This window comes from Acanthochromis polyacanthus, chromosome 5, assembly GCF_021347895.1.
Source record: "Acanthochromis polyacanthus isolate Apoly-LR-REF ecotype Palm Island chromosome 5, KAUST_Apoly_ChrSc, whole genome shotgun sequence".
NCBI classification, from domain to species: domain Eukaryota; kingdom Metazoa; phylum Chordata; class Actinopteri; family Pomacentridae; genus Acanthochromis; species Acanthochromis polyacanthus.
This window is the reverse complement of record NC_067117.1, coordinates 40,247,415-40,271,734: the sequence shown is the minus strand read 5'-3', so window position 1 is coordinate 40,271,734 and position 24,320 is coordinate 40,247,415. Positions and strand designations below refer to the sequence as shown.

The following is a 24,320-nucleotide window of genomic DNA, read 5'->3' as shown; positions in this document are numbered from 1 at the left end:
ATTCAATTCAATTCAATTCAATTCAATTCAATTCAATTCAATTCCTTTTTTTATTTCTATCACTTCAAAATATGCCACCTCAAGGCATTTCACATAGCAAGGTGAAGACCATACAACACTATAAAAACCCAAGAAATTAAAAAACTCCCTTAAAGCAGCTCTTTGGTTGAAGTGGCACAAAGGACGAGACAGAGAAGGAGAGCATGTAGAAATCTGACAAATCCACAGACAATCTTATAACAGTAAGACACTACTGTTCTCTTATGTACTGACAATCGGGGCAGAAGGGCTCAGAGAAGCCACTGGGGGACGGCCAGGGCTCGGAGGCGGCCACGAGCCCCGCGGACACTCACAAGAAATGCAAAGAAAAGGATATGACAGTACAGAAGAGAACAAGATGCACTCTGGAGGTTGGTGAGGCCAGTAAGTGCTGATCAGAAATATGTAGCTTCATCTGCAGAGAGGACAAAAACCCAAACTATGGAAGAGAGAAAATATGTGAGAAATTTCTGATCTGCAGTGCTGGTATGTAATTGTTTGGGGTGAGAAAGAGAAGTGCTCCCATGGGAATCTAGGCCTATAGAAGTATAAATCAGGGATGTTTCAGGGTCACCTGTGCAGCCCAAACCATAACCTCATTTTAGAAAAGAGCATTTTAAGCCTGAATTTAAAATTAGACAAGACATCTGCATTCTGGACCCAAACTGGGAGCAGATTCCAAAAAGGAGACAAGCCTGATAACTGAAGGCTCTCCCTCCTATTCTGCTTTTTGAACCTCTAGGAATCAGAAGTAAACCTGCAGTTTGAGAGGAAAGGGTTCTATTAGGGTGATGTCGTACAATAAGGTCTTTAAGACTGACGGAGTTTAGTCATTAAGAGCTCTATGTGTGGTGAGAAGAATTTTAAATTCAGTTCTGGATTCTCCAGAGAGTCTTGCTGGTTCTTGTCAGAACTCTGGCGGGAACGTTTTGGATTAACTGGAGGTTTTTCAGAGAGTTTTTAAGACACCCTTCTGATAAGGAATTACAGTAGTCTGATTTGTGTCATCTTGTTTTATAGATAAATATAGCTGGATGTCATCAGCATAGCAATGCTAATTCATGCAGTTTTTCCTAATGATGTTTCTTAGCATGTACAATGTGAATAGTGTTGGTTCTAGCACAGAACCCTGTAGATCACTAACATAAACAAACTGAAAAAATATCTGTCTGTTATGGTGGTCAGTACTCAACACACAGCAAGCTTAGAAAACACAAAAGATAAAACATGAAACAAAAGAAAAAAGCTCTTTGCCATGGTGACAGGCACCATTTACAAACCCTGCTTCAAGACACAAAACATCAGAAATTACAAACACATCTGCAGCCTGCACAAATATACTGCAGTTCTGGAGGTTGCAGAGGAAGTTTATGGTAATAACTTGTCAGAGGGGTTGAAAAATTAGCTACTGTTGATTTGTGCCAGCATATCTGCTGGAAGAACATTGATATAATCTGGGATAGAAACCTGGCATTATCACATCAATATTTCTGATGGTCCAGTACATTTGCTATGGTACACTGACACCAATGCAGCATTAAACAATCAACACCATAAATTCCCTATAGTTGACCAGCAGCTACACACTACTATTCAAAAGTTTGGGGTTACCCAGACAATTTCATGTTTTCCATGAAAACTCTTCTACTCACGTGCTAACATAACTGCACAAGGGTTTTCTAATCATCACTGGGCCTTTCAGCACCATTAGCTAACACAATGTAGCATTAGAACACAGGAGTGATGGTTGATGGAAATGTTCCTCTGTACCCCTATGGAGATATTCCATTAAAAATCAGTCATTTCCAGCTGAACAGTCATTTAAAATTCCTTAATTGACCTGCAGCTACATATGCACTGTATGTTCTGAGATTTTTACTATGACATTATTCCCATATTAGATAGTATTAACTACAGAGTCTTGTTAAATATCAGTGGGGGTATTAGAAACAGTGTTGACTGTGTGATAGACATGTAACTAGGTCAAAGGCTCTGGCTCAGAGCCTCCTGTGACTTCATGAATGTTCAGCTGCAGACCATGTGGGTGGAGAGAGAGGGCCTATAAATGACCACAGTATCCCGTGAAGGTGTGTTCTTATCACAAACTGGAGCTCGGGAGAAGTAAGAACAAACAACAGACCGCTTCACAGTAAGTTGCTGTTTCTCTCTTTCAAGATATTATTGGTTTAAAAAAAAAAAACTAAACTGTTTTGTGCAGTGGGGCATTAGAAATTAGTTGCATTAGTGCATTTTCAAATAGCCCAGAGCTACAATGCCCACAAACACATTAGGGTTAAAATTTTGCTTGCATTGAGCTTGTTTTTCTATTTGTTCTAAAACTGGAGGTCAGTTAGTTACTATTAACCAATGTGGTCATTTTCTGAAGCCATGAGGGTACTTCAAAAAGTTCTCAGCCTCACCTGAACACATGTGGTGTAACTCCCATTTTGTGGCATAACTATATACTATAAAGCCTTATATCAGAGTCAACAAAAAGTCAAATGTTTGAAGCAATCAGAGGAGAGGTGAGGGAGGCTTTAAGCTGGCTGCTGTGTTCATCTACACAGCACAGGAGGCAGAAGCAGTTGAAGTGTTGCTCCATGAATCTTACTAGCCCAGGCTGTACTTCTATCTGCCTCTAAACTCAACTTGTGTGGTCACTGTTTTCAGAATGATGATGAAGTCATTAATGCTGTTGATCAAGATGCCATCTTCTGTGAAGAGATAAGGAAATCTGATCATCATTGGACTGACTGCATTCAAGTTAAAGGAGACTGTGTTTAAAAAAAATGGATTAACAATCTTCCTCTTGTGATGGTTCGTTGGTGAGGTCAAGAACTTTGTGAAGTACCCTCATACATACTTATGGCTGTGCATTTAACAATAAAGTAAAGACAATATTTGAAGATTTGTAATTTCAGATTCTAACATTGCAAACTCCACATAAAAAAGGATTTAGTGTAAATAGTTTTACAAATTTGGCAGTTTTAAAATTAAATAAATTAATAAATAATGCCTTTGTATTATTTATGAATAGTTGTATAAAGGTTGTATAAATTCTCACTGTGCTTCCTTTGTATAGGTCCACACACAACATCTTGTATCTCAGCTGAAGCAGACATGGTAGAAATGGAAAGCATTCAGGAACTGATCCCATTTGCCAAAGAAATGCTGAGCCAGAAGCCCAGCCGAGGCCTGCTGAAGGTCTACCTGGTGGGCTCTTTGTTTGCAGTGCTGGGGACAGTGGTTGGACTGGTTGAGACGATGTGTCACCCCTTTCTCTCCAGTCAGCCAGTGGATGCAGAGATGCTGCTCATGATAGCCAGGGAGCAGAGAACTGTTGAATTTGAGACACAGTGCAGCCTGGGAGACCAGCGGGAGGACGAAGAGGAGGAGGAGGAGGAGGAGAAGTTTGCTCGTGAAAATGGGGTCAAGACTGAGAGCACAAGCGTTTCCAAATCTCACAGACTGAGCCAGCGAAGCCTCACCAACCGGCTGCACGCTTCTTAAAGCCAAAGGGTCGAAGCAAACGGACTGGAGATATTTACAAGGAGGCTGCTCCTGCCACACCACTGAAGTGTGCAACCTGCACACAGTCTGAAGCTTTATAGATGAATGAATGAGAAGCACACGGGCTGCCATTGTGTCCAACTTATTAATAATTACACCTTTATGTGCTGCTAATAAATCTGCGTGTTTTTATGCATTGGGCACACATGAAAGGATCCAGCGACTTTGAGGAGTCGAGAATTTTAAAAGGCTGATCGCGAGGGCATGTAACTCACGTTGATAACTGTTTGAAAATGGAAGAATGCATATTATAGAAGGTGCATATTTATCCCATGAGTAAACATCCTGTAACAAGTGGCAGCCAATGACAGTTAAGAGTAATCTGGTCAGAGTTACAAAATATAAAAAATCTGAATGAGCACGGAAACCAAATTTAAGCCTAAAGTTTGGGTTCTAAAAGAAAAAAGAGTCCCGATTGTACGAGGAGTACTTGAAGTGGTGGAGTCTGCAGTTAGTCTGGCTCAGTGAGCTGCTGTGTAGCGCCACCTGTTGTCTGATATCTGAACTGCAACTCCATCTACATACTGGGTTACAAAGAGTGGAAGGTTTGTTGTAAATATTGTGTTATGTGCAAACACTGTAAATATACAGTCTTTTTTCATATGAAGTTTGTTTTTGTTATTAAATTTGTCTTGTCCTGGTTTGCCTCCTTTATGCACCGCATACAGGTATGGCTTGAACAAATACAGACCACGTTTGTTTGAATAAACCTGCTGGACACCAGGCTTTTATCTTGTTCATTTCTTTGGTCAACAGTTCCAGGCCTATTACATTTAAATCAACTATTTAAAATTTCCATTTAAAATTCATATACTCTGAAAAGAATTTTTAATGTACATGAATTGGTGCAAATCTACATTAAAAAACTATCTAAACCACAGCACTGACTGGATGCTGTTTCTATTGATAGAAATTTGAACACATAACAACATTACTGGCACAAGGCAAAAACTGAAGATAAAAAAAAAAATAGCCTTCCTCAGACTACGTTATAGACCAGACTCCTGAGAATAACAACAATTAAGCAACTGCAAAATATAAATCATACTGTATATATCAAATTACAAGTTAATTATTTCCAATACCAAAACTACATGCAGCATACAAAATTAGAAAAAGAAAGACATACAGAGAGGAAGATTGACAGTGAGAGTGTGAGAATATGAGCACCTGGCACCCTGTGGGCATTCCATGACTCAACAAAACGGTTCAGGCCGACACTAGCGACCTGGCACTCTAAAGCTGACGCACAGAATTTGATGGTCTGATCCTCCATATTTATGACCTCTTGATTCAGCAAATGAGTCAGACGGGCCTTAATAGGGTAATTGACTCTATTATTCACCTAGAAATGAAAGCATACATGATCAATTCGCAGCTGATCCCATAATGCCTGTGTTAATAACATATTATATATCAGTCAGAGAGAATACACCAATAATTACACAACTTTACTGCAGCAGTCTGCTCAATAAAGGCTATACTACAACTACTACTACTACTAATAGTAATAATAATTATTATTATAATTATAAGACATGTACCTGTTGAACAGCTTCTTCCACAGCAACTTCAAGGTGATGAGTTGTCTTCCCTCACATCTGATTCACCAGACCGAATTTTTGACAATATTTTTTGATGTTGCTCACCGAAGCTCCCCTCTAAACACCAACGGCTACGAGTGCTAATGAGATTTCATGGTAAGAGCTTCCACTTTGCTTCATATTTCTGATTATTTCATGGTGCGGCTCTAACGTTGGAAAACTCATCTTCATCTTCTGGGTTTCCCGCTCTGGTTGTATCCTGCAGTGGATCTTCTTCTATGACATTATCTGCCATAGTAGCGCCCCCTGCATACGGCTGTAGACCACGACACTTGGCGATCAATAAGAACTACGTTGGCTTTGGCTGCCTACATTGTATATCCCGCAATACTCCAACGCAACCTGCAGATGGTGTACGCGTCCATAAATCTATAAATACCATGGCTAATCCGGTCTTTTGGCACTTCGCAAGATGGACGGAGAAAGATTCACATTGACACAAGCGGCGAAGACCTGTATGGTCCGAGTGATTGATATGACCGTGGCTAACCTCTCCCGGATCTTTCAGATAGTAGCCTATATGTTATGTCATTGACTGACTGAAGTTAATTGATTGTCACGACAAAATAGAACAATTGTGATGCCTCATCTCCAGTGACTACTGACTTGCTAGCCTTGCTAGCAATTAAGCACACATTAAAACATAAAATGTCAAGATTAATGTCAGATTACAAAAAGCACTCCCTAGAACAAGGGTGGGCAATTATTTTTTCTGAAGGGCCACACTGGGGAATACTGGTCGATGGGCCGGCTAGGTGATTCAGGTAAACTAACTAACAATCGTGCTTGATGACAGGGGAAATAATTTGAAGAGTTGTGGCTCCAACAAGCTCTAATGGATCCTTGGAAACACTTGTTCTGCACAAAGTTACATGAAGTAGCTCTGGCTAGTTGGGTAATGGAAAAAAAACAGAAACAATATGCATTCAAAAGTAATCCACTTACATCGCCAATTATTGTCCATAAAAACCTGACCTTAAAATCACCCGGAATTATTTTCTCTTTCCTTACATTAGTATTATTTCATGCTCTGTCATCAACTGGTTCACAGAAACACGGAAGACTCCAGCAGCAATGCGTATGGTCTCTCTCTCCTTCCTCTTTCAGCAAGAAATTTTTAATATTTCCATTGATTTGTTCTTTTTTTGCATCTACCTTCCTACCTGGATCCATCCCCAGACCATTTACCTTGTGGAGAGGGACAGTGCCGATGTAGTCTTTCCCTCACATGACTAGTTCTCTCATGTTGACCTGTCCGCTGGTGCGACATACAAAGTTAGAGGGTCGGACCACTTGGCACCAGTTCCTGCCATGCCAGCCCCAATCCCAGCCAGGGCAGGTGCAGGCAATGGCATCTGGTTTAATTTCCCCCCTCAGAGTGCGCTGGCCCGTCCTCCTCCTCCTCCTCCAAAAAAGTATTCACAGTAAACCAAAACAGTTTTTTGTAATGTTCTGTAACTACATACAAACATTACAGCAAAACTATGTGTGACATGGTTTCTCCTCTTATTGTCATTGCTTAAGACCTGTTGCTGTAGTCCAGATGATCAATGGCCAGGTCAACCTCAACAGCATTGTGACTAGTGTCACATTCACAGAGGAGCAGGCCAATGTCGATGGCATTGCAAATGCTGTTAAATCAGCACTGGACACGGAGTTGGACATTATTTTGACAGATGGCAGTGGGCGACGCATACTGTCCTCCCCAGGAACAACTGGTTGGTTGTAAATATATTTTAAGACTTAGTTGTATGGTAGAACTAATAATGTGTGTTACTCCCAAAAGGCCTGGATTTTTGGCGTAGAGGGGCAAGGAAGTTCGTTGCTTTCTGACAAGATTTATTCGACCAGTTCTGCAGGATCAAAAGAAAGAGGCATTTCAGTGCAGTTGCACACAAATGATTTTATCTCTTAGCCTGTCGCATGCTTTTATGACATTCTATCCACAACATTAATCTCAAACAACTGCACAGTGCAGAAGTTAGATTTGATTTTTCGTTTTACATGACAATTCCACGTGCAGGATTGAAGACAATTGTGACAACACAACTTGACAATTTGCTTTACATGTATGTCTTTACAAAAAAAAAACAGATCCAGTAACATTGACATGACTAGTGTTGCGGGGGTCATTGAAGAGTTCATCCAGGTGGCTGAGACTCTCCCTACTGTGGCAGCTGAGATGAGGGAAGTTGGGCGCATGAATCTCAGCAGGGAATAGCTGGAGACCCTAAGGGCTACATTCTGCTGTTTAATAAGCAGAGGTAAGTACCATTTGAAGCGTAATTCTGCTCTTTATGATCTCTGAGCTCATTTTGTTTCTAGCTTTCACATTAATTTGAAAGAACTAAAGTAATTGATGTGTAATTGACTTGTCTTTTTTTTACATTTCTTGTTTACACATATTTTTATTAATTTAAGTAATTTACAAAAAACAAAGTGCAGTTTTATCATACAGCACAATGCTACAGATGTGGAAAGATTTGAGGGAGCGTGCAGTTGGCATGCTGTAGCAGGAATGCCCACCAGAGCTGTTGCTCATGTATTGAATGTTCATTTCTCTACCATAAGCCGTCTCCAAAGGCATTTCAGAGAATTTGACTGTACATCCAACTAGCCTCACCACACCAGCCCAGGACCTCCACATCCAGCATGTTCACCTCCAAGATGGTCTGAGACCAGCCACTCGGACAGCTGCTGAAACAATCGGTTTGCAGAACCAAAGAATTTCTGCACAAACTGTCAGAAACCATCTCAGGGAAGCTCATCTGCATGCTCGTCATCCTCATCAGGGTCTCCACCTGAATCCAGTTCATCGTCGTACTCGACTTGAGTGGGAAAATGCTCACATTGGATGGCGTCTGTCACGTTGGAGAGGTGCTCTCTTCACGGATGAATCCCGGTTTACACTGTTCAGGGCAGATGGCAGAAATCGTGTACTCTTAAATACATACAGTAGAAAACAACATCTTAGACAACTAATAAAGACATTAATTGGTGGTTCTAAATTGTCTGTAGGTCTGAATGTGAGCTTGGTTGCATGTCTTTCTGTCACAGAACTAGATTGGACTCGTGCAGAGAACCACACTACCGAGGCAGGAGTGAGAATAGTGAGGGTTTATTGTACAGGGAGGTATGAAGCTGGTTGAGAGTGATCCGGGGAGGGAGATGAATCAGAGGAGAGATGGAGGGAGTCCGGTTTGCAGAATCTTCGGGCGGGGCTCAGGGGAATGGGGGGAGTCCAGTTCGCAGAGTCTTTGGGCTGGGGATCGGCGGAGGTTCACACTCAGCGAGGTAGGGGGGAGCAGAGTGCGGAGAGGAGAGACTGGAAACCCCGGTGGCTAGGAACCCGGGAGGAGAGGAGATGGCTCCGAGAGGAGAGAACTCAGAGCTGGGCGATCCAGGGAACGGCATGGGTTCGGAACCGGCCGGGGGTGGGGGTGGGGGTGGGGGGACGTCAGGAGGCAGGTAAGTGGGTCCAGGCGGGCTCGGAGGGGGGTTAGACCCTTGGTGGGTTCTGGAGGCGTCTTGGAGGGGAAGGGGATCTGGACAGGAACTCGGAGGGCAGCGAGGTCTACAGCGGGTCCGGTTGGGCTTGACAGGCAGTTCTGGGCAGCTGGTTCTGACAAGGCAAGGAGGAGAAGCAGGGTTAGCAAAAAGGCATTTTCTCAAAGAAGGTGAGAAGGCGAGAGAGGCACTGACTGCAGGAGTCGAGTACAACAATCTGGCAGGGTGTGGACAGTTCAGCCAGTCTTTATTGCAAAGGAGTGATTGAAGGAATTAAACACAGCTGCCCAGGCTCCGGGGAGGTTGCTGATTAGCAACAGGAATCAGCTGTGACCTGCTCCGCCGAGTCCTGCAGAGAGGAGAGAGGGAGAGAGGAAGAGAGGGAGAGAGGGAGAAAGGGAGAAACGGAGAAAACTAGATAGGGAGGGGGATTTAGGGTGTCAGGAGGGAGTAGGAGTGAGAGGGGAATCCTGACACTTTCTATGTGGCACTGTGATAGACTAGAGACCACCCTAAGTCACTAGGATAGACTCCAGCCCCCCGATACCTGACAGAGGATTGGATTGATGGCGTTGTACAGTGGTATGAAAAAGTATCTGAACCTTTTGGAACTTCTCACATTTCAGCTTAAAATCACCATCAAATGTGATCTGATCTTTGTCAAAATTACATAGATGAAAAAACAGTGTCTGCTTTAACTAAAAACACCCAAACATTTATAGGTTTTCATATTTTAATGAGGATAGCATGCAAACAATGACAGAAGGGGGAGGAATAAGTAACTGAACCATCACATTTAATATTTTGTGGCCCCCCCTTTGGCAGCAATAACTTCAACCAGACGCTTCCTGTAGCTGCAGATCAGTCTGGCACATCGATCAGGACTAATCTTGGCCCATTCTTCTTTACAAAACTGCTGTAGTTCAGTCAGATTCCTGGGATGTCTGGCATGAATCGCTGTCTTGAGGTCATGCCACAGCATCTCAATGGGGTTCAAGTCTGGACTTTGACTTGGCCACTCCAGAACGTGTATTTTGTTCTTCTGAAACCATTCTGAAGTTGATTTACTTCTGTGTTTTGGATCATTGTCTTGTTGCAGCATCCATCCTCTTTTTAGCTTCAACTGTTTGACAGACGGCCTCAGATTTTCCTGCAAAACATCCTGATAAACTTTTGAATTCATTTTTCCATTAATGATTGCAAGTTGTCCAGGCCCTGAGGCAGCAAAACAGCCCCAAACCATGATGCACCCTCCACCATGCTTCACGGTGGGGATGAGGTGTTGATGTTGGTGAGCTGTTCCATTTTTCCTCCACACATGACGTTGTGTGTTTCTCCCAAACAATTCAACTTTGGTTTCATCAGTCCACAACATATTTTGCCAAAACTTCTGTGGAGTGTCCAAGTGCCTTTTTGCGAACATTAAACGAGCAACAATGCTTTTTTAGACAGCAGTGGCTTCCTCCGTGGAGTCCTCCCATGAACACCATTCTTGGCCATTGTTACCTCCGCCAGGAGGTTATGTAATCACCGGAGTTTGTTTGTCTGTGTGTGTGTGTGTGTGTGTGTGTGTGTGTGTGTGTGTGTGTGTGTGTGTGTGTGTGTGTGTGTGTGTGTGTGTCTGTTTGTTTGTTTGTTAACAGCATAGGCTCTCTGTCCAATTGAGAGATGGCCTGGCGGCCATCTCTCAATTGTCCTTCGACCTTCAAAAAATTCCTGGATCCAGACGGTGATTCAGATCACCTCCAAAATCTAATCGATTCTTACTCTTGCTCATCCGGACATCCTGTAAAAATTTGGTGAAAATCCGTCCATGAGTTTTTGAGTTATGCTGTTAACAGACAAACAAACAGACAGACAGACAGACAGACAGACAGACAGACAGACAGACAGACAGACAGACACAGACACACACACACACACACACACACACACACACACACAGACGGACAGACAGACAAACGGCATGGCGGAGGTATGCGCTCTCCGAGTGCTTTTCTAGTTTTACATATAGTTGATGTGTGCACAGAGATACTGGACTGTGCCAGTGATTTCTGTAAGTCTTTAGCAGACACTCTAGGGTTCTTTTTTACCTCTCTGAGTATTCTGCGCTGAACTCTTGGCGTCATCTTTGGTGGACGGCCACTCCTTGGGAGAGAAGCAACAGTGCCAAACTCTCTCCATTTGTAGACAACTTCTCTGACTGTCGATTGATGAACATCCAGACTTTTAGAGATGGTTTTGTATCCTTTCCCAGCTTTATACAAATCAACAATTCTTGATCGCAGGTCTTCAGACAGCTCTTTTGAGCGAGCCATGGTGCACATCAGACAATGCTTCTCATCAAGACAATTCTTACCAAGTGTGTGTTTTATAGTGGGCAGGGCAGCTTTAAGCCACTCATCAGTGATTGGGCACACACCTGACTTAAATTGTTTGGTAGAAATTGGTTTCAATAGCTCTTTAAGTCTCCTTAGGTAGAGGGTTCAGTTACTTATTCCTCCCCCTTCTGTCATTGTTTGCATGCTATCCTCATTAAAATATGAAAACCTATAAATGTTTGGGTGGTTTTAGTTAAAGCAGACACTGTTTTTTCATCTGTGTGATTTTGACAAAGATCAGATCACATTTGATGGTGATTTTATGCAGAAATGTGAGAAATTCCAAAAGGTTCAGATACTTTTTCATACCACTGTAAAGATAATGGATGGATGGACATTTAACACTGAAAAACAATCATGGATTTCAGAATATCTCATATCTCAGCAGCACTTAAAGTACACAGACTGTGAAATTTGTTCAAGTATAGAAACCCACCTTCTCCCAGCATGATCGGGCAGTATTTTAAAGAGCTTCTTGTCATGTCAGGAATGTTTATATTTCTCCATGTTCAAGTGCCTCGTAAATGTCAGTGGGGTTGAGATCAGATGACCGTGGACAAAAATCTGTGATAGTCAGCACTCCTTGGTCTCCTTTGGTCTTCCAGTCAAAACCTTGAGGTGCTTTTGTTATTCTGCTACAGTATGAATCTTCCCCACCAGGATGCAAATCAGAGGGTGGTACATGATTCTCCATTTTTTTATCTTAGCATTGGATGCTGCTCAGGGTAGAGTTGATTCAGTGCAGGTGTCCAACACCGGAGTAGCCCTTCTGTAGATTTAAATATTCCCAACACCACTGCTGTTACTGCCACTTAGTGCTACTGGGATTCATTCATAAATCTGACTTTACTTCCTCATCTACTTTGAAATGCTGCTCTGTTTCAGCCCACACCAAACATTTGGCCCTATTTACCCTCCTGATAACTAGTTTAGAGACACTACTCATCTTCTGAGACGTTACTGCACAGCCTGTGCTCTCTGAGTGCTTTTCTTGTTATCTGTATTGTCTATCTGTAAATAAAGAAAACTTGATCTTCTCATAATGTGCTTACTTTTGGTCTGCCTGGTCCTCTTGTGGATACAACTGATCCAGTTTCTTCAAAATGTTTTATAGCTCCATGTACTGCCCCCTTAGAAACCTTCAGTCCAGTCATGGTTTGACAGTGAGACAGCCTCTTTGTTCAGAATAACTGATTTATGACACTCTAACTTATTTGTAATGCCATCTTTCAGCTATCACAATGTTACTTAGTGACTTATTGGACAGTTCAGGCACAGTCATAATTATTGCATGTGAACAATGACTACAGGTTTATTTACTTGAACAAGTTTCTGAGGAGTCAATCAATCAAGGACGAAATTCAAGGAAATCTGACTTTTTGAACTAAGAAGTTAACATGGGCAATGTCACTAATCTACTTCAGTTTACATATTGACCTAGAAATGGTGCAGAGTCTGAAGTACAGTGGGTACGGAAAGTATTCAGACCTCTTGAAATTTTTCACTCTCTGTGTCATTGCAGCCATTTGCCAAAATCAAAAAAGTTCATTTTATTTCTCATTAATGTACACTCAGCACCCCATCTTGACAAAAAAAAAAACAGAAAAGTAGAATTTTTTGCAAATTTATTAAAAAAGAAAAACTGAAATATCACATGGTCAGAAGTATTCAGACCCTTTGCAGCGACATTCATATTTAACTCACATGCTGTCCATTTCTTCTGATCCTCCTTGAGATGGTTCTGCTTCTTTATTGGAGTCCAGCTGTGTTTAATTAAACTGATTGGACTTGATTAGGAAAGGCACACACCTGTCTATATAAGACCTTACAGCTCACAGTGCATGTCAGAGCAAATGAGAATCATGAGGTGGAAGGAACTGCCCAAGGAGCTCAGAGACAGAATTGTAGCAAGGCACAGATCTGGCCAAGGTTACAAAAGAATTCCTGCAGCACTCAAGGTTCCTCAGAGCACAGTGGCCTCCATAATCCTCAAATGGAAGAAGTTTGGGACGACCACAACTCTTCCTAGACCCGGCCGTCCAGCCAAACTGAGCAATGGTGGGAGAAGAGCCTTGGTGAGAGAGGTAAAGAAGAACCCAAAGATCACTGTGGCTGAGCTCCAGAGATGCAGTCGGGAGATAGGAGAAAGTTCCACAAAGTCAACTATCACTGCAGCCCTCCACCAGTCGGGGCTTTATGGCAGAGTGGCCTGACGGAAACCTCTCCTCAGTGCAAGACACATGAAAGCCCGCATAGAGTTTGAAAAAAAACATGAAGGACTCCCAGACTATGAGAAATAAGATTCTCTGGTCTGATGAGACCAAGATTGAATTTTTGGTGTTAATTCTAAGCGGTATGTGTGGAGAAAAGCAGGCACTGCTCACCACCTGCCCAATACAATCCCTACAGTGAAACATGGTGGTGGGAGCATCATGTTGTGGGGGTGTTTTTCAGCTGCAGGGACAGGACGACTGGTTGCAATTGAAGGAAGCATGAATGTGGCCAAGTACAGAGATATCCTGGAGGAAAACCTCTTCCAGAGTGCTCAGGACCTCAGACTGGGCCGAAGGTTCACCTTTCAACAGGACAATGATCCTAAGCACACAGCTAAAATAACAAAGGAGTGGCTTCACAACAACTCTGTGACCGTTCTTGACTGGCCCAGCCAGAGCCCTGACCTAAACCCAATTGAGCATCTCTGGAGAATTTGCAAAAAATTCTGCATTTCTGGTTTTTTTTTTTTTTTTTTTTTTTTTTTTGTCAAGATGGGATGCTGAGTGTACATTAATGAGAAATAAAATGAACTTTTTTGATTTTGGCAAATGGCTGCAATGACACAGAGAGTGAAAAATTTCAAGGGGTCTGAATACTTTCTATACCCACTGTATTTCTTCTGCATTCTACAGTCACATCTTCTAATGAGAAATTAAAGCAATTAAATGCATCTAAATCCTCAAACTTATGATTATTTTGCTTTACATGAAAATATGACAGTTTTGTGGTCTCAGACTTTTGCACCCATCTCAGTAGTATGTGCGACATCTGTGTTAAAGGTTTAAACAAATAAGTGACACTCTGTGATGCATGGAGGTGGAATGATTTTTCCATTTTCTGTTCTCATTGCTTGCCCTATAACAAACCGAGATCAAAATCCAGGCTCCATGTTCAACGAATGTTCCATGAATACTGACACCAGCAGGTCCAGAGAGGTTTCCAACAGAGCTAAAACTGATGTAGTTTCTTTTTAATGTTTAAAACACACCATAGAACTGTGTTTGAATTTTTCAAAATGAAACCATGTTTCCATAAGTTACAACAGCTCAAGCAGTAAATTTTACAAGACTCACCTTGCCAGCAAGTTGATTTCTCGCGATATTTGTGAGTTCACAAATCTCTCAAGAAACCATCTTGCTCCGCTCCCGCCTTCACTTTTCGTACAGCACCAAATTGGTTCAGGCCAATCACGCAGCAGTATTCGGAGGACAACGAGGACAACGATCGCAGTGTTTCCCCTGGGTTGAAATGGCTGTGAGGCGGTGGGGTGTAGGCAAGGGCCAACGGGGGGGGGGGGTGCATGCGTGCGTGGTTTGTCCCGGGCAGATGAGCGGCGGCAGGTGTTAGCCGACCAGCTAGGGGGAGACCGGGGAGAGCAGCCGACGGACCCGCACAGTTAAAAATGACAGCTCGGGTGGCTTGGTGCTTTCCGTTTGTTTTTTTTTGGGCGCGGACCAGTGAGGCGGCAATTTCGGCAAAATTGTAGTGAGGCGGTGGTCTATACCAGCGAGGCGGCCCGCCTCATCGGTCATATAGGAGGGGAAACACTGCGATCGTGTAGATGCTGCTATTAAGTCAGTTTTACTTTGACCACACCATCTTCCTAAATAAATACATCGTGTAAGTTTTTCAGCGGCTCCTTCACCTATCTGTCCCTCAGCCAAACCTGCTGGCAGAGACAGACCAAGAGCCTGCGTTTTTTTTTTTTTTTTTTTTAATCAAGCTATTTTTTTGAGTCAACTCTGAAGAAAGAGTCGTTCTGGCTCCACACCCTCGGCTGAGACCGACCGAAGCTGGCCCGAACAAAGCCGACGGTGCCCCGACGGTTCTTGTGAACAGGACGCTTCAGGTTGCCATACCGACCAAGCTACTCTGCTCCGGTCTCTGCACAGACGCTTAACCAAGCGTCGTTCAAAAAAAGCGAGTGCGTCCCAGTTCCAGAACCTCTCAGCGGCCCATTCTCAAATTTCGACATTCAGATATTAGACTGATTGACTTCCGGGTTACGGCGAACCAAAATGGCTGACTTGTCTTTGAGCTCCTCGAGGAAGGGCGGTATTTTCCCCTGAAATTCAAGTTTACTGCTGTTGAAAGAGACATTTTCTTTTAAAATATGCCCGGGGGATATAAGAAAAAGCAAAGGAAAATGCAAGAACCGACAGAACAGCAAGATTTTGAACATGACGAAGCACATGCTAACACGGATGAAGAAGAGGGCGACGGCGACGAGGTGACAACGCAGGCCCTGCATGAGACTATGATAAACATTAGCAAACAAATAAGTGTCCTGCAGACAGAGCTGAAATATAATTTGGATTCATTCAAAGCGGACATGAAACAAGACATGAATACACTCAAACATGACATCAACCAGCAGCTAACAGCGACCAAGCTGGCGGTGCAGGAGCAGGGCGGAAAACTCGAAGAAGCGCAGACTCGAATTGAGAGTCTTGAAATCTCGTCAGCGGTGGCTAACGATGCACTCAGGCAGTCACTGAGAGAGCAGAGGAAGATGATCGACAAGATCAACGATCTGGAATCGAGAGGAAAAAGGAACAATCTGAGGATATACGGGGTACCTGAGGGAGAAGAAGGTGACTCTCCAGTAACTTTTGTTGAAAATCTGCTTCGAAGTGAAAAGCTAATTAACGAAAGTACGGAACCGCAAATACAACGAGCTCACCGCTCTCTTGGACCCAAGCCAGGCGTGGATGCTCTGCCCCGGTCCATCATCGTCAGCTTTCTTGAGTTTAAGATCAAGGAATCTGTCCTGAGAAATGCTGGCGGAAGAAGATATCCATATGAGACAAGCCCATAGCTTTTGACCACGATTACACAGCGACAGTGGTGCAAACAGGGCCGAGCCTACAAACATGTGAAGAGCGCTCTAAAGGCAAAAGGCATCCGATTTCAATCACCTTTCCCCAAGCTTCGTATTCATTGGGACACGGGTCCTCAGTTATACTATAACCCAGGGGAAGCTGTGCGTGATATGAGACAGCGAGGAATTGCGGTAGACGATTTCCAGGAACGAGGAGGACTCGACACAGTTTCCCTGCTGGATCAGCTGGAGAATGCGTCACCATGGCAACTTGTCCCTCCACAGAGAGACAAGGCCACTGTCCAGCGCGTACGCCAGTGACTCCAGGAGTTTAAAGTCACCCAGTTTAACTACATATCAGAATGCTCTGCAGGTACTTTTCATTTATTTCATTGGGCTCTATACATAGGCTATTTTGTGTTCGTTACATTTACATTTATGGACAGTAATGATGGTTCTACAGTAGGCTTAATCAATACATTTGTTTGCCCGACTTCGAGGAGGATAACAAATCTGAACTGGAACGAGTGAGACTCATAGTGGGTTACTCACTAGTTCTGGGAAGGGGCCCTCGCAGTGTGCGAGACTTTCCCCCTCAATTATTGTTGGGATTAAAACCCAGAGTGTATTGCAAATACCTCATCTTAGAAGTCAATATGTTGACATGTTAAAGTACTTTCATAAGTACCAGTTTGTTTGTTCACTAGTTCATTCATGTACATCATTGTTATGGAGGTGTGTGGAGGAGGAGGATCATTTTATTTTACTCATATTTTTGATGTCACAGAAACTTGAAATAATGTCACTTAATGTTAATGGCCTTGGTAATGCAATTAAAAGAGCCAGAGTAAGAGAAAATAAAGAGAGAAAATAAGCATGTCATCTTTCTGCAGGAAACCCATATGTCACTGCAGGAGCATGAGAAACTAAAAGAATTTGGATACAGGAAAATCTACCACAGCTCCCATAGTCATAGTAACAAAAGAGGTGTAGCTATCCTCATTTCAAACTCTTTGAAATTTGAAATATATAAAGAAATACAGGACAGAGGGACGTTATGTTATGGTGAAGGGGAAGGCTGAAAACAGCATTTTGACTTTAGTTTGTATATATGCACCTCCAAACAGTAATAAATACTTTCTTTAAAGACTTATTTGATGTGATCTCATTAGAAACGAAGGAATTTGTATTTGTGGTGGAGATCTTAATGTAATATTAAACTATAATCTGGACACAACAAGTCAAACAGAACTAGGAAACAATTAACTAAATTTCTAAACACAACCCTTGAAGAAATTGACTTGTAGATGTATGGAGGCAACTACATTTATCACAAAGAGACTACACACACTATTCCATTCCCCATTCAGTGCACACACGAATTGATTACTTTTTAATGCAAAAAGAAGCATGTTATAGAATCTTGGACTGTAAAAATAGGGGTTGCTGAGGTCCTTGACCATAATGCAATTTTTTTGACTATTTAAATTGACACCCCTCCAAGAACTCTGTGTGGCCGCTCAACGTGGGCATTCTCAACAATGAGACAATAGTGAATGATATTAAGCAAGACATCGATATATTTCTTGGGAGAGAATGACAATGGGGAAGTTGATCCTCTAATTCTTTGGGACTCTTTGAAGGCTGTGCTGCGGGGAAAATTAATATCAAAAACTACCCAACTTAAGAGACTCAGAAAGGAAAAATATGAAAAATTGACAAATACTTTGGAACCTTTAGAGTAAAAATTCAAGATTAAAAGAGAACTCAATGTACAAAAACAGATGACTGAAGTGAAAGCTCAAATAGAAGAATTACTTAATCAAGAAGTTGAGGAAAAGGCAAGATATGTAAAACAAAGCTATTACGAACTTGGCCCTAAATCGGCCAAGTTACTTCCCGTGAGACTGAGAAAACAACAAACACACACAGCAATTCATAGAATCAAAAACCCACTATCTGAAAAATAGAAACTAAACCTAAGGAGATTGAAAAAGATTTTCGGGATTATTATCAAAACAGCTTTATTCACAAGATGGGACAGTAAATATACAGTATATAAAGGACTTTCTTTACTCCTTAGACTTGCCTTGTATTGGTGAAATACAGAACAAAACAATTACTAAAGAGATTACACTGGAAGAATTAAATAAAGCACTGGGAAGACTGAAGGACTAATAAAACTCCGGGCAGTGACGGGTTTCCTGCAGAGTGGTACAGAGCATTTCGTGACAAATTAAACCCAATTCTATTAAGGTCTTTTAATTGGACTATAAAGGAAGGCCGGATTTCTCCATCTTGGAACGATGCAATTGTGTCTGTGATTCCTAAAGAAGGGAAAGGATAGAGATGACTGCACAAATTTCAGACCAATATCCCATTCTGAATGTAGACTACAAACTGTTTACTTCAATTATTGCTAAAAGATTGGAATCGTTTATTACAGATTTGATTGATGAGGACCAATGTGGGTTCATGCCAGGTAGACAGAACACAGACAGTATAAGAAGAACTTTACATATACAGTGCCTTGTGAAACTATTCGCCCCCCTTGAACTTTTCAACCTTTCGCCACATTTCAGGCTTCAAACATAAAGATATAAAATTTTAATTTTTTTGTCAAGAATCAACAACAAGTGGGACACAATCGTGAAGTGGAACGAAATTTATTGGATATTTTAAACTTTTTTAACAAATAAAAACCTGAAAAGTGGGGCGTGCAATATTATTCGGCCCCCTTGCATTAATACGTTGTAGCGCCATTTTGCTGCAATTACAGCTGCAAGTCGCTTGGGGTATGTCTCTATCAGTTTTGCACATCCAGAGACTGAAATTCTTGCCCATTTTTCCTTGCAAAACAGCTGGAGCTCAGTGAGGTTGGATGGAGAGCGTTTGTGAACAGCAGTCTTCAGCTCTGCCCACAGATTCCCATTGGATTCAGGTCTGGACTTTGACTTGGCCATTCTAACACCTGGATACGTTTATTTGTGAACCATTCCATTGTAGATTTGGCTTTATGTTTTGGATCATTGTCCTGTTGGAAGATAAATCTCCATCCCAGTCTCAGGTCTTTTGCAGACTCCAACAGGTTTTCTTCCAGAATGCTCCTGTATTTGGCTCCATTCATCTTCCCATCAATTTGAACCATCTTCCCTGTCCCTGCTGAAGAAAGCAGGCCCAAACCATGAGGCTGCCACCACCATGTTTGACAGTGGGGATGGTGTGTTCAGGGTGATGAGCTGTGTTGCTTTTACGCCAAACATATCGTTTTGCATTGTGGCCAAAAAGTTGGAGTTTGGTTTCATCTGACCAGAGCACCTTCTTCCACATGTTTGGTGTGTCTCCCAGGTGGCTTGTGGCAAACTTCAAATGAGACTTTTTATGGATATCTTTGAGAAATGGCTTTCTTCTTGCCACTCTTCCATAAAGGCCAGATTTGTGCAGTGTACGACTGATTGTTGTCCTATGGACAGACTCTCCCACCTCAGCTGTAGATCTCTGCAGTTCATCCAGAGTGATCATGGGCCTCTTGGCTGCATCTCTGATCAGTCTTCTCCTTGTTCAGGTGAAAGTTTAGAGGGATGGCCGGGTCTTGGTAGATTTGCAGTGGTCTGATACTCCTTCCATTTCAATATGATTGCTTGCACAGTGCTCCTTGAGATGTTTAAAGCTTGGGAAATCTTTTTGTATCCAAATCCGGCTTTAAACTTCTCCACAACAGTATCTGGGACCTGCCTGGTGTGTTCCTTGGTCTTCATGATGCTCTCTGCACTTTAAACAGAACCCTGAGACTATCACAGAGCAGGTGCATTTATACAGAGACTTGATTACACACAGGTGGATTCTATTTATCATCATCAGTCATTTAGGACAACATTGGATCATTCAGAGATCCTCACTGAACTTCTGGAGTGAGTTTGCTGCACTGAAAGTAAAGGGGCCGAATAATATTGCACGCCCCACTTTTCAGTTTTTTATTTGTTAAAAAAGTATAAAATATCCAATAAATTTCGTTCCACTTCACGATTGTGTCCCACTTGTTGTTGATTCTTGACAAAAAATATCCGAGCACCTTGTATAGTAGCTACAAGTATGACGTTTCTAAAAATCAAACAGTTTGGCAATCGGTTCAAAATTCGGCGAATAATTCCACTTTTAGATTCAGCAGTACCTCTCTCCTCCATAGATGTCTATGCACCGCTGCCTCGGCTGGCCCCGGTCCAAGATGGCGGCGCTGCAGGCACATCGCTCGAGTGGGCAGCCGCAGTCAGTGAGGCGTACATGTTGCAGAAAAAGTTTACCATAAAACAAATCAAAACTCACCAAAAACCGTCGCGGTCAACTTCAACACAATCCTCGCGCATCAGCAACCGGGCTGGTTTTCCTTTTCCAATCTCCAATAAACTCGTTTTAAAGAAGTTTTGTTCGTTATTTTTCGCTGCTTTTTCTCTCGCCGTCTCTCGTCTGCTCTCTGCTGTACTGTGCAATGCACGTTTTGGTTAAAGGCACGAGGCAGCAAAACGCTTAAAGGGGAAGGAGCGTTTTTTTTAACAGCCATACTTTTAAATCATTTCTATTAAAGTATTCTTCTTATAGTTAGATGTAAACTGCAATCCACAAATAAATTAAGAAAGTTCACAAATGTATTTCTGCATTCACAAACTGCTTTTATGTGTGAATCTTTTTTGAGACTGCTCTGCCGTCAGCTCCATCCACAAATGCGTTTTTTTCAACACGGAAGTTTCTGTAGCCAATCAGATGTCTCCCTCCTTTCAGCCAATCACAAAAACTCACCCCACGTGGGGGTGGGTGTACGGTTCAGCCAATCATATGAACGCTTGACCGTGTCATTGGCTGAAGAGTGAAGCTGCCCGTCGGAGAGACCATAGCGTGATGGGGACAATAGACCTTTTATTTGTTTACAAACATTGTGACGTTTTTTGTGGGCGGGGCTTATGCTGGAGGCAAAAGCTGAGCGAGAAGTCAAGCGGGACTGGGAGTATATAGTTTGCGCTGGGAGTTTGCGCTGCAAACTCGAGCATTTTTAACCCGTTAAACTTCAGTGTACCGCCGGCGGTACACTTACTAATTTGCATAGGAATTTAAAGAATGTCTGAAGGCTGCAAACGCGATTATATAAACATTATACGCCGATGGAAAGCTTAGATTCTCATGAATCCGCCGGTATAAACCACTTTCAGATGTGATTACCACAGCGGATAATATAAAAACATTTGTCCGACAAACAACGAATATCCATCCATCCTTTCTCTGTACACGGCTTCAACGTACACAGCGCGACTCACATTTCCGGGTTCATTATTACACACAGATGAAAATATTCCACAAAAAACGGCCATAATCCAACCTTGGACATCCAGACGACACAAGCCAGTAAACTATTTTGTCCAAAACATGTCTTGAAGTCGGTATATAATCCACGAATCGGTCGTTTTCAAGGAAATGCACCTCGCGATGCGCGTCAAATATGCCCTGTATTTCTCGTCATATTTTTTTATTTACAAATAGAATATTAGCAATTTTTTGTACTGAAAATGACTGGAATTGACTGCAGCTGATCGTCTCTGGAGAGACAGCAGGTCCGATTTGTGGCACTGGCAGCGAGCAGTGACACTTTTTGTGGCACTGCGCTGGATGCCACAGTTAATGCCACTGTGCCATGGTTAATGCCACTGTTTGGGCGAGATGCCACTGCCCAGCGGCATTTCCAGTGGCCACTCGGAAGTGTCAAAAACTTGCAATATCACGCCGTCCGCTCGGGTTGGCTCCAAAAAGCTTTTTCTCCATAGACCCAATTCATTTTTGGAAAAAATAAAATTTGATAGACTGATTTTCTACAGCTCAGGATTTTTCCCCCGTTAGTTTCATGGTCAAAATGAGAGATCAGGTGGCCGATCTTAAAATAAATCAATACTGAATTTTAAATAAATCGTTAAAGTTGGCGGAGCCAGGGGGCGTGGCTATACTTGATAGACAGCAACAGAAGCCTCTGCGGTAAAATGTGCGGGATAAGAGAGTCCTCAGCCAATCCTGCCCCCAGTTGCTCTCCAGTCCAGTCTGTTTGATGACGCTTTTTACGTCACTGGCTCCAAAAAATCCAAAACGGCGAGCAGGAAGTAGCAAAATCCGGGCTTCATTTTCTTGCCGTTGAAACCAACGGGTGACGTCACGGTTAGTTTATGCCTGTTTTTAACTGACTTTCAATTAATTAAATGAACATATTTCAAGCAAATGAACTTATTTATGCATTTTAATCATCAGATTTTAACTCTTGGTGGATCAGATGTAACCTTTTCAATGTTTTTATGTATTTTAATTAACTATTTATTTATTGATGTCACGTTTTTAGGTGGGTTACACCTTCCTCTCCTGACCCTTACAGGCCTCCTTACCACTGTGTTCAGAGTTCAGGATGAACTTCATTCTAACTAATCAACTTGTACCTGCACTAACTAGGAGTTCAGCTGTGAACCAGAGCCTGTGTGGAGCTCATGTTCATATCAGGTCAGCATTGTTCTGAAACCAGTGTGACATCATTGTTTATTCAGAGTTTATGTTTTCAGTGACTTGTAAGTTGGGTACAAGTTCTGATACGTCCATTGTCCTGTGAAGCCTGTCCCATCTGACTTAGGGTGAAAGATGTTGGACAGGTCCTCAGTCATCCGTTACAGCCATATAAGCTCATTACAATCACTGGTTTACCGAAGCATGACCTCTGACTGTGGCCGTTACAAAACCTAGATTTTCTGCGTACTGTAGCTTTAACAGACGTTAGTTTCCATGTAACGCAGACATTTGTGGAATAGTTGTCATGGATTGACTGACGAGGTAAGTTAACGGTTGTCTATACAAACAGCAGGACTAAAGGAAGGTTTGAGGCAGCAGGGACAGAAAAAGCATTTACATGCACCTCAGGAACAGATTTCAGTTTTGCTGGGAAGACGGATGAAACAAACTGTGAATGAGAGAAGGTCCTGAGTTAAAAGAAGCTGGTAGAACCGAGTCAAACCCGGTGTGATGCCTTGTTTTTGCCGTGCTACAGATAAAATGTGTGTTTTAAACATTCTTATTCATGAATGGTCATAGATAAAAGTCCTCAGACAGATTGGCTGAAGTAAGAATAAACACATATAGGTAGCTATTTGAACCATTTATCCACTCATCAGTTACTCATCTCTGCATTCCTTTTATCTGTCCCATTCATTACAGTTCACTGTTATCCTTCTGCTCAAGCTCATTCAGACCCATAAATAGTCAATAAAAGTTTAGCATTGAGCTAATTTTTCTACTAATCGCTGCTGCTGCAGACAAACCACCTGAGGTGTTTGTACCACGGTTTGGGAATTGCTGCTCAAAACAACAGGTGTCTGTTCTGTTGACTTGTAGCCAGTAATGAAGACTGTGTGAGAAATTGTATTTCCTTATGCTCAAAAGCATGCGGATTCATTTTTCAATGAAAACATGCAGGGGAAGCAAACAACAAATTCAAATAAGAAACATAAAGATAAACTCAAATAAGGTTTCCAAAGTCAACTAAAATATAGAACAAAAACAAAACTGAAATAAGGAACCAGAAAGGAAACTCAAAAAAGTAAAATGCAGTCAGTCCTCGACCGTGGGACGCCAGCAGCAGCTAAAGGCAGCCCCGACTCGGCTGAAGAGTTTCTGAATCCTGTTCAGCTTTTTTTTTTTTTCAAGAATCAGAGAAGGCTGAGGCTCTGAGGTCTCTGGATGTATCTCCATCAGAAGACCAGATGAGTGGTTCTTCGTCATTGGAGCAGGGATGTGGTTCTTCATCAATGGAGTCAAAGGCTCCGTCAGAAGTCCAGGAAAGTCCAGGTTTAGAGGCTTCTGAGATGTTCAGCTTGTCTGCTGAGTCCTCCACCGGGCAGATGCTCATCATAGCTTTCGAGGTGGTCAAACTGGATAAAGTAAAAATCAGTTAATCACTAACTCCATCAGATCTTCCAGCCTCTGTTCTCTACTGTTGGTGTAAACTTACTATTCTATGCTGATAGGGTTCACAGGCAGGTGGGACATGGTGATAAATGGGTGCTGCAGAGCTTCACGGGGAGATATTCTTTGATCCCCATCAAGATGCAG

The 24,320-nt window shown here is 42.4% G+C and overlaps 2 protein-coding genes across 5 annotated transcripts in view; one reads left to right on the top strand and one right to left on the bottom strand.

Annotated features, from left to right (window-relative positions):
- The window catches only part of ldlrad2 (low density lipoprotein receptor class A domain containing 2), a 200,791-nt gene that overhangs the window by 106,074 nt on the left and 70,397 nt on the right, over positions 1 to 24,320 (bottom strand). The gene's annotated exons all lie outside the window — the stretch shown is intronic.
- LOC110970680 (G0/G1 switch protein 2-like) lies at positions 2,056 to 4,332 on the top strand. 4 transcript variants are annotated; one of them, XM_051948106.1, is made up of 3 exons: positions 2,057 to 2,188; positions 2,710 to 2,869; positions 3,122 to 4,332. In XM_051948106.1, exon 3 carries the CDS (start codon positions 3,160 to 3,162, stop codon positions 3,547 to 3,549), a length of 390 nt encoding a protein of 129 aa, XP_051804066.1. In that variant the 5' UTR covers positions 2,057 to 2,188; positions 2,710 to 2,869; positions 3,122 to 3,159; the 3' UTR covers positions 3,550 to 4,332. The 4 variants fall into 4 exon arrangements, with proteins under 4 accessions (XP_022076675.1, XP_051804066.1, XP_022076676.1 ...); XM_022220984.2 differs by having other exon boundaries at positions 2,058 to 2,188; positions 2,710 to 2,856; XM_022220982.2 differs by having other exon boundaries at positions 2,058 to 2,188; positions 2,710 to 2,864.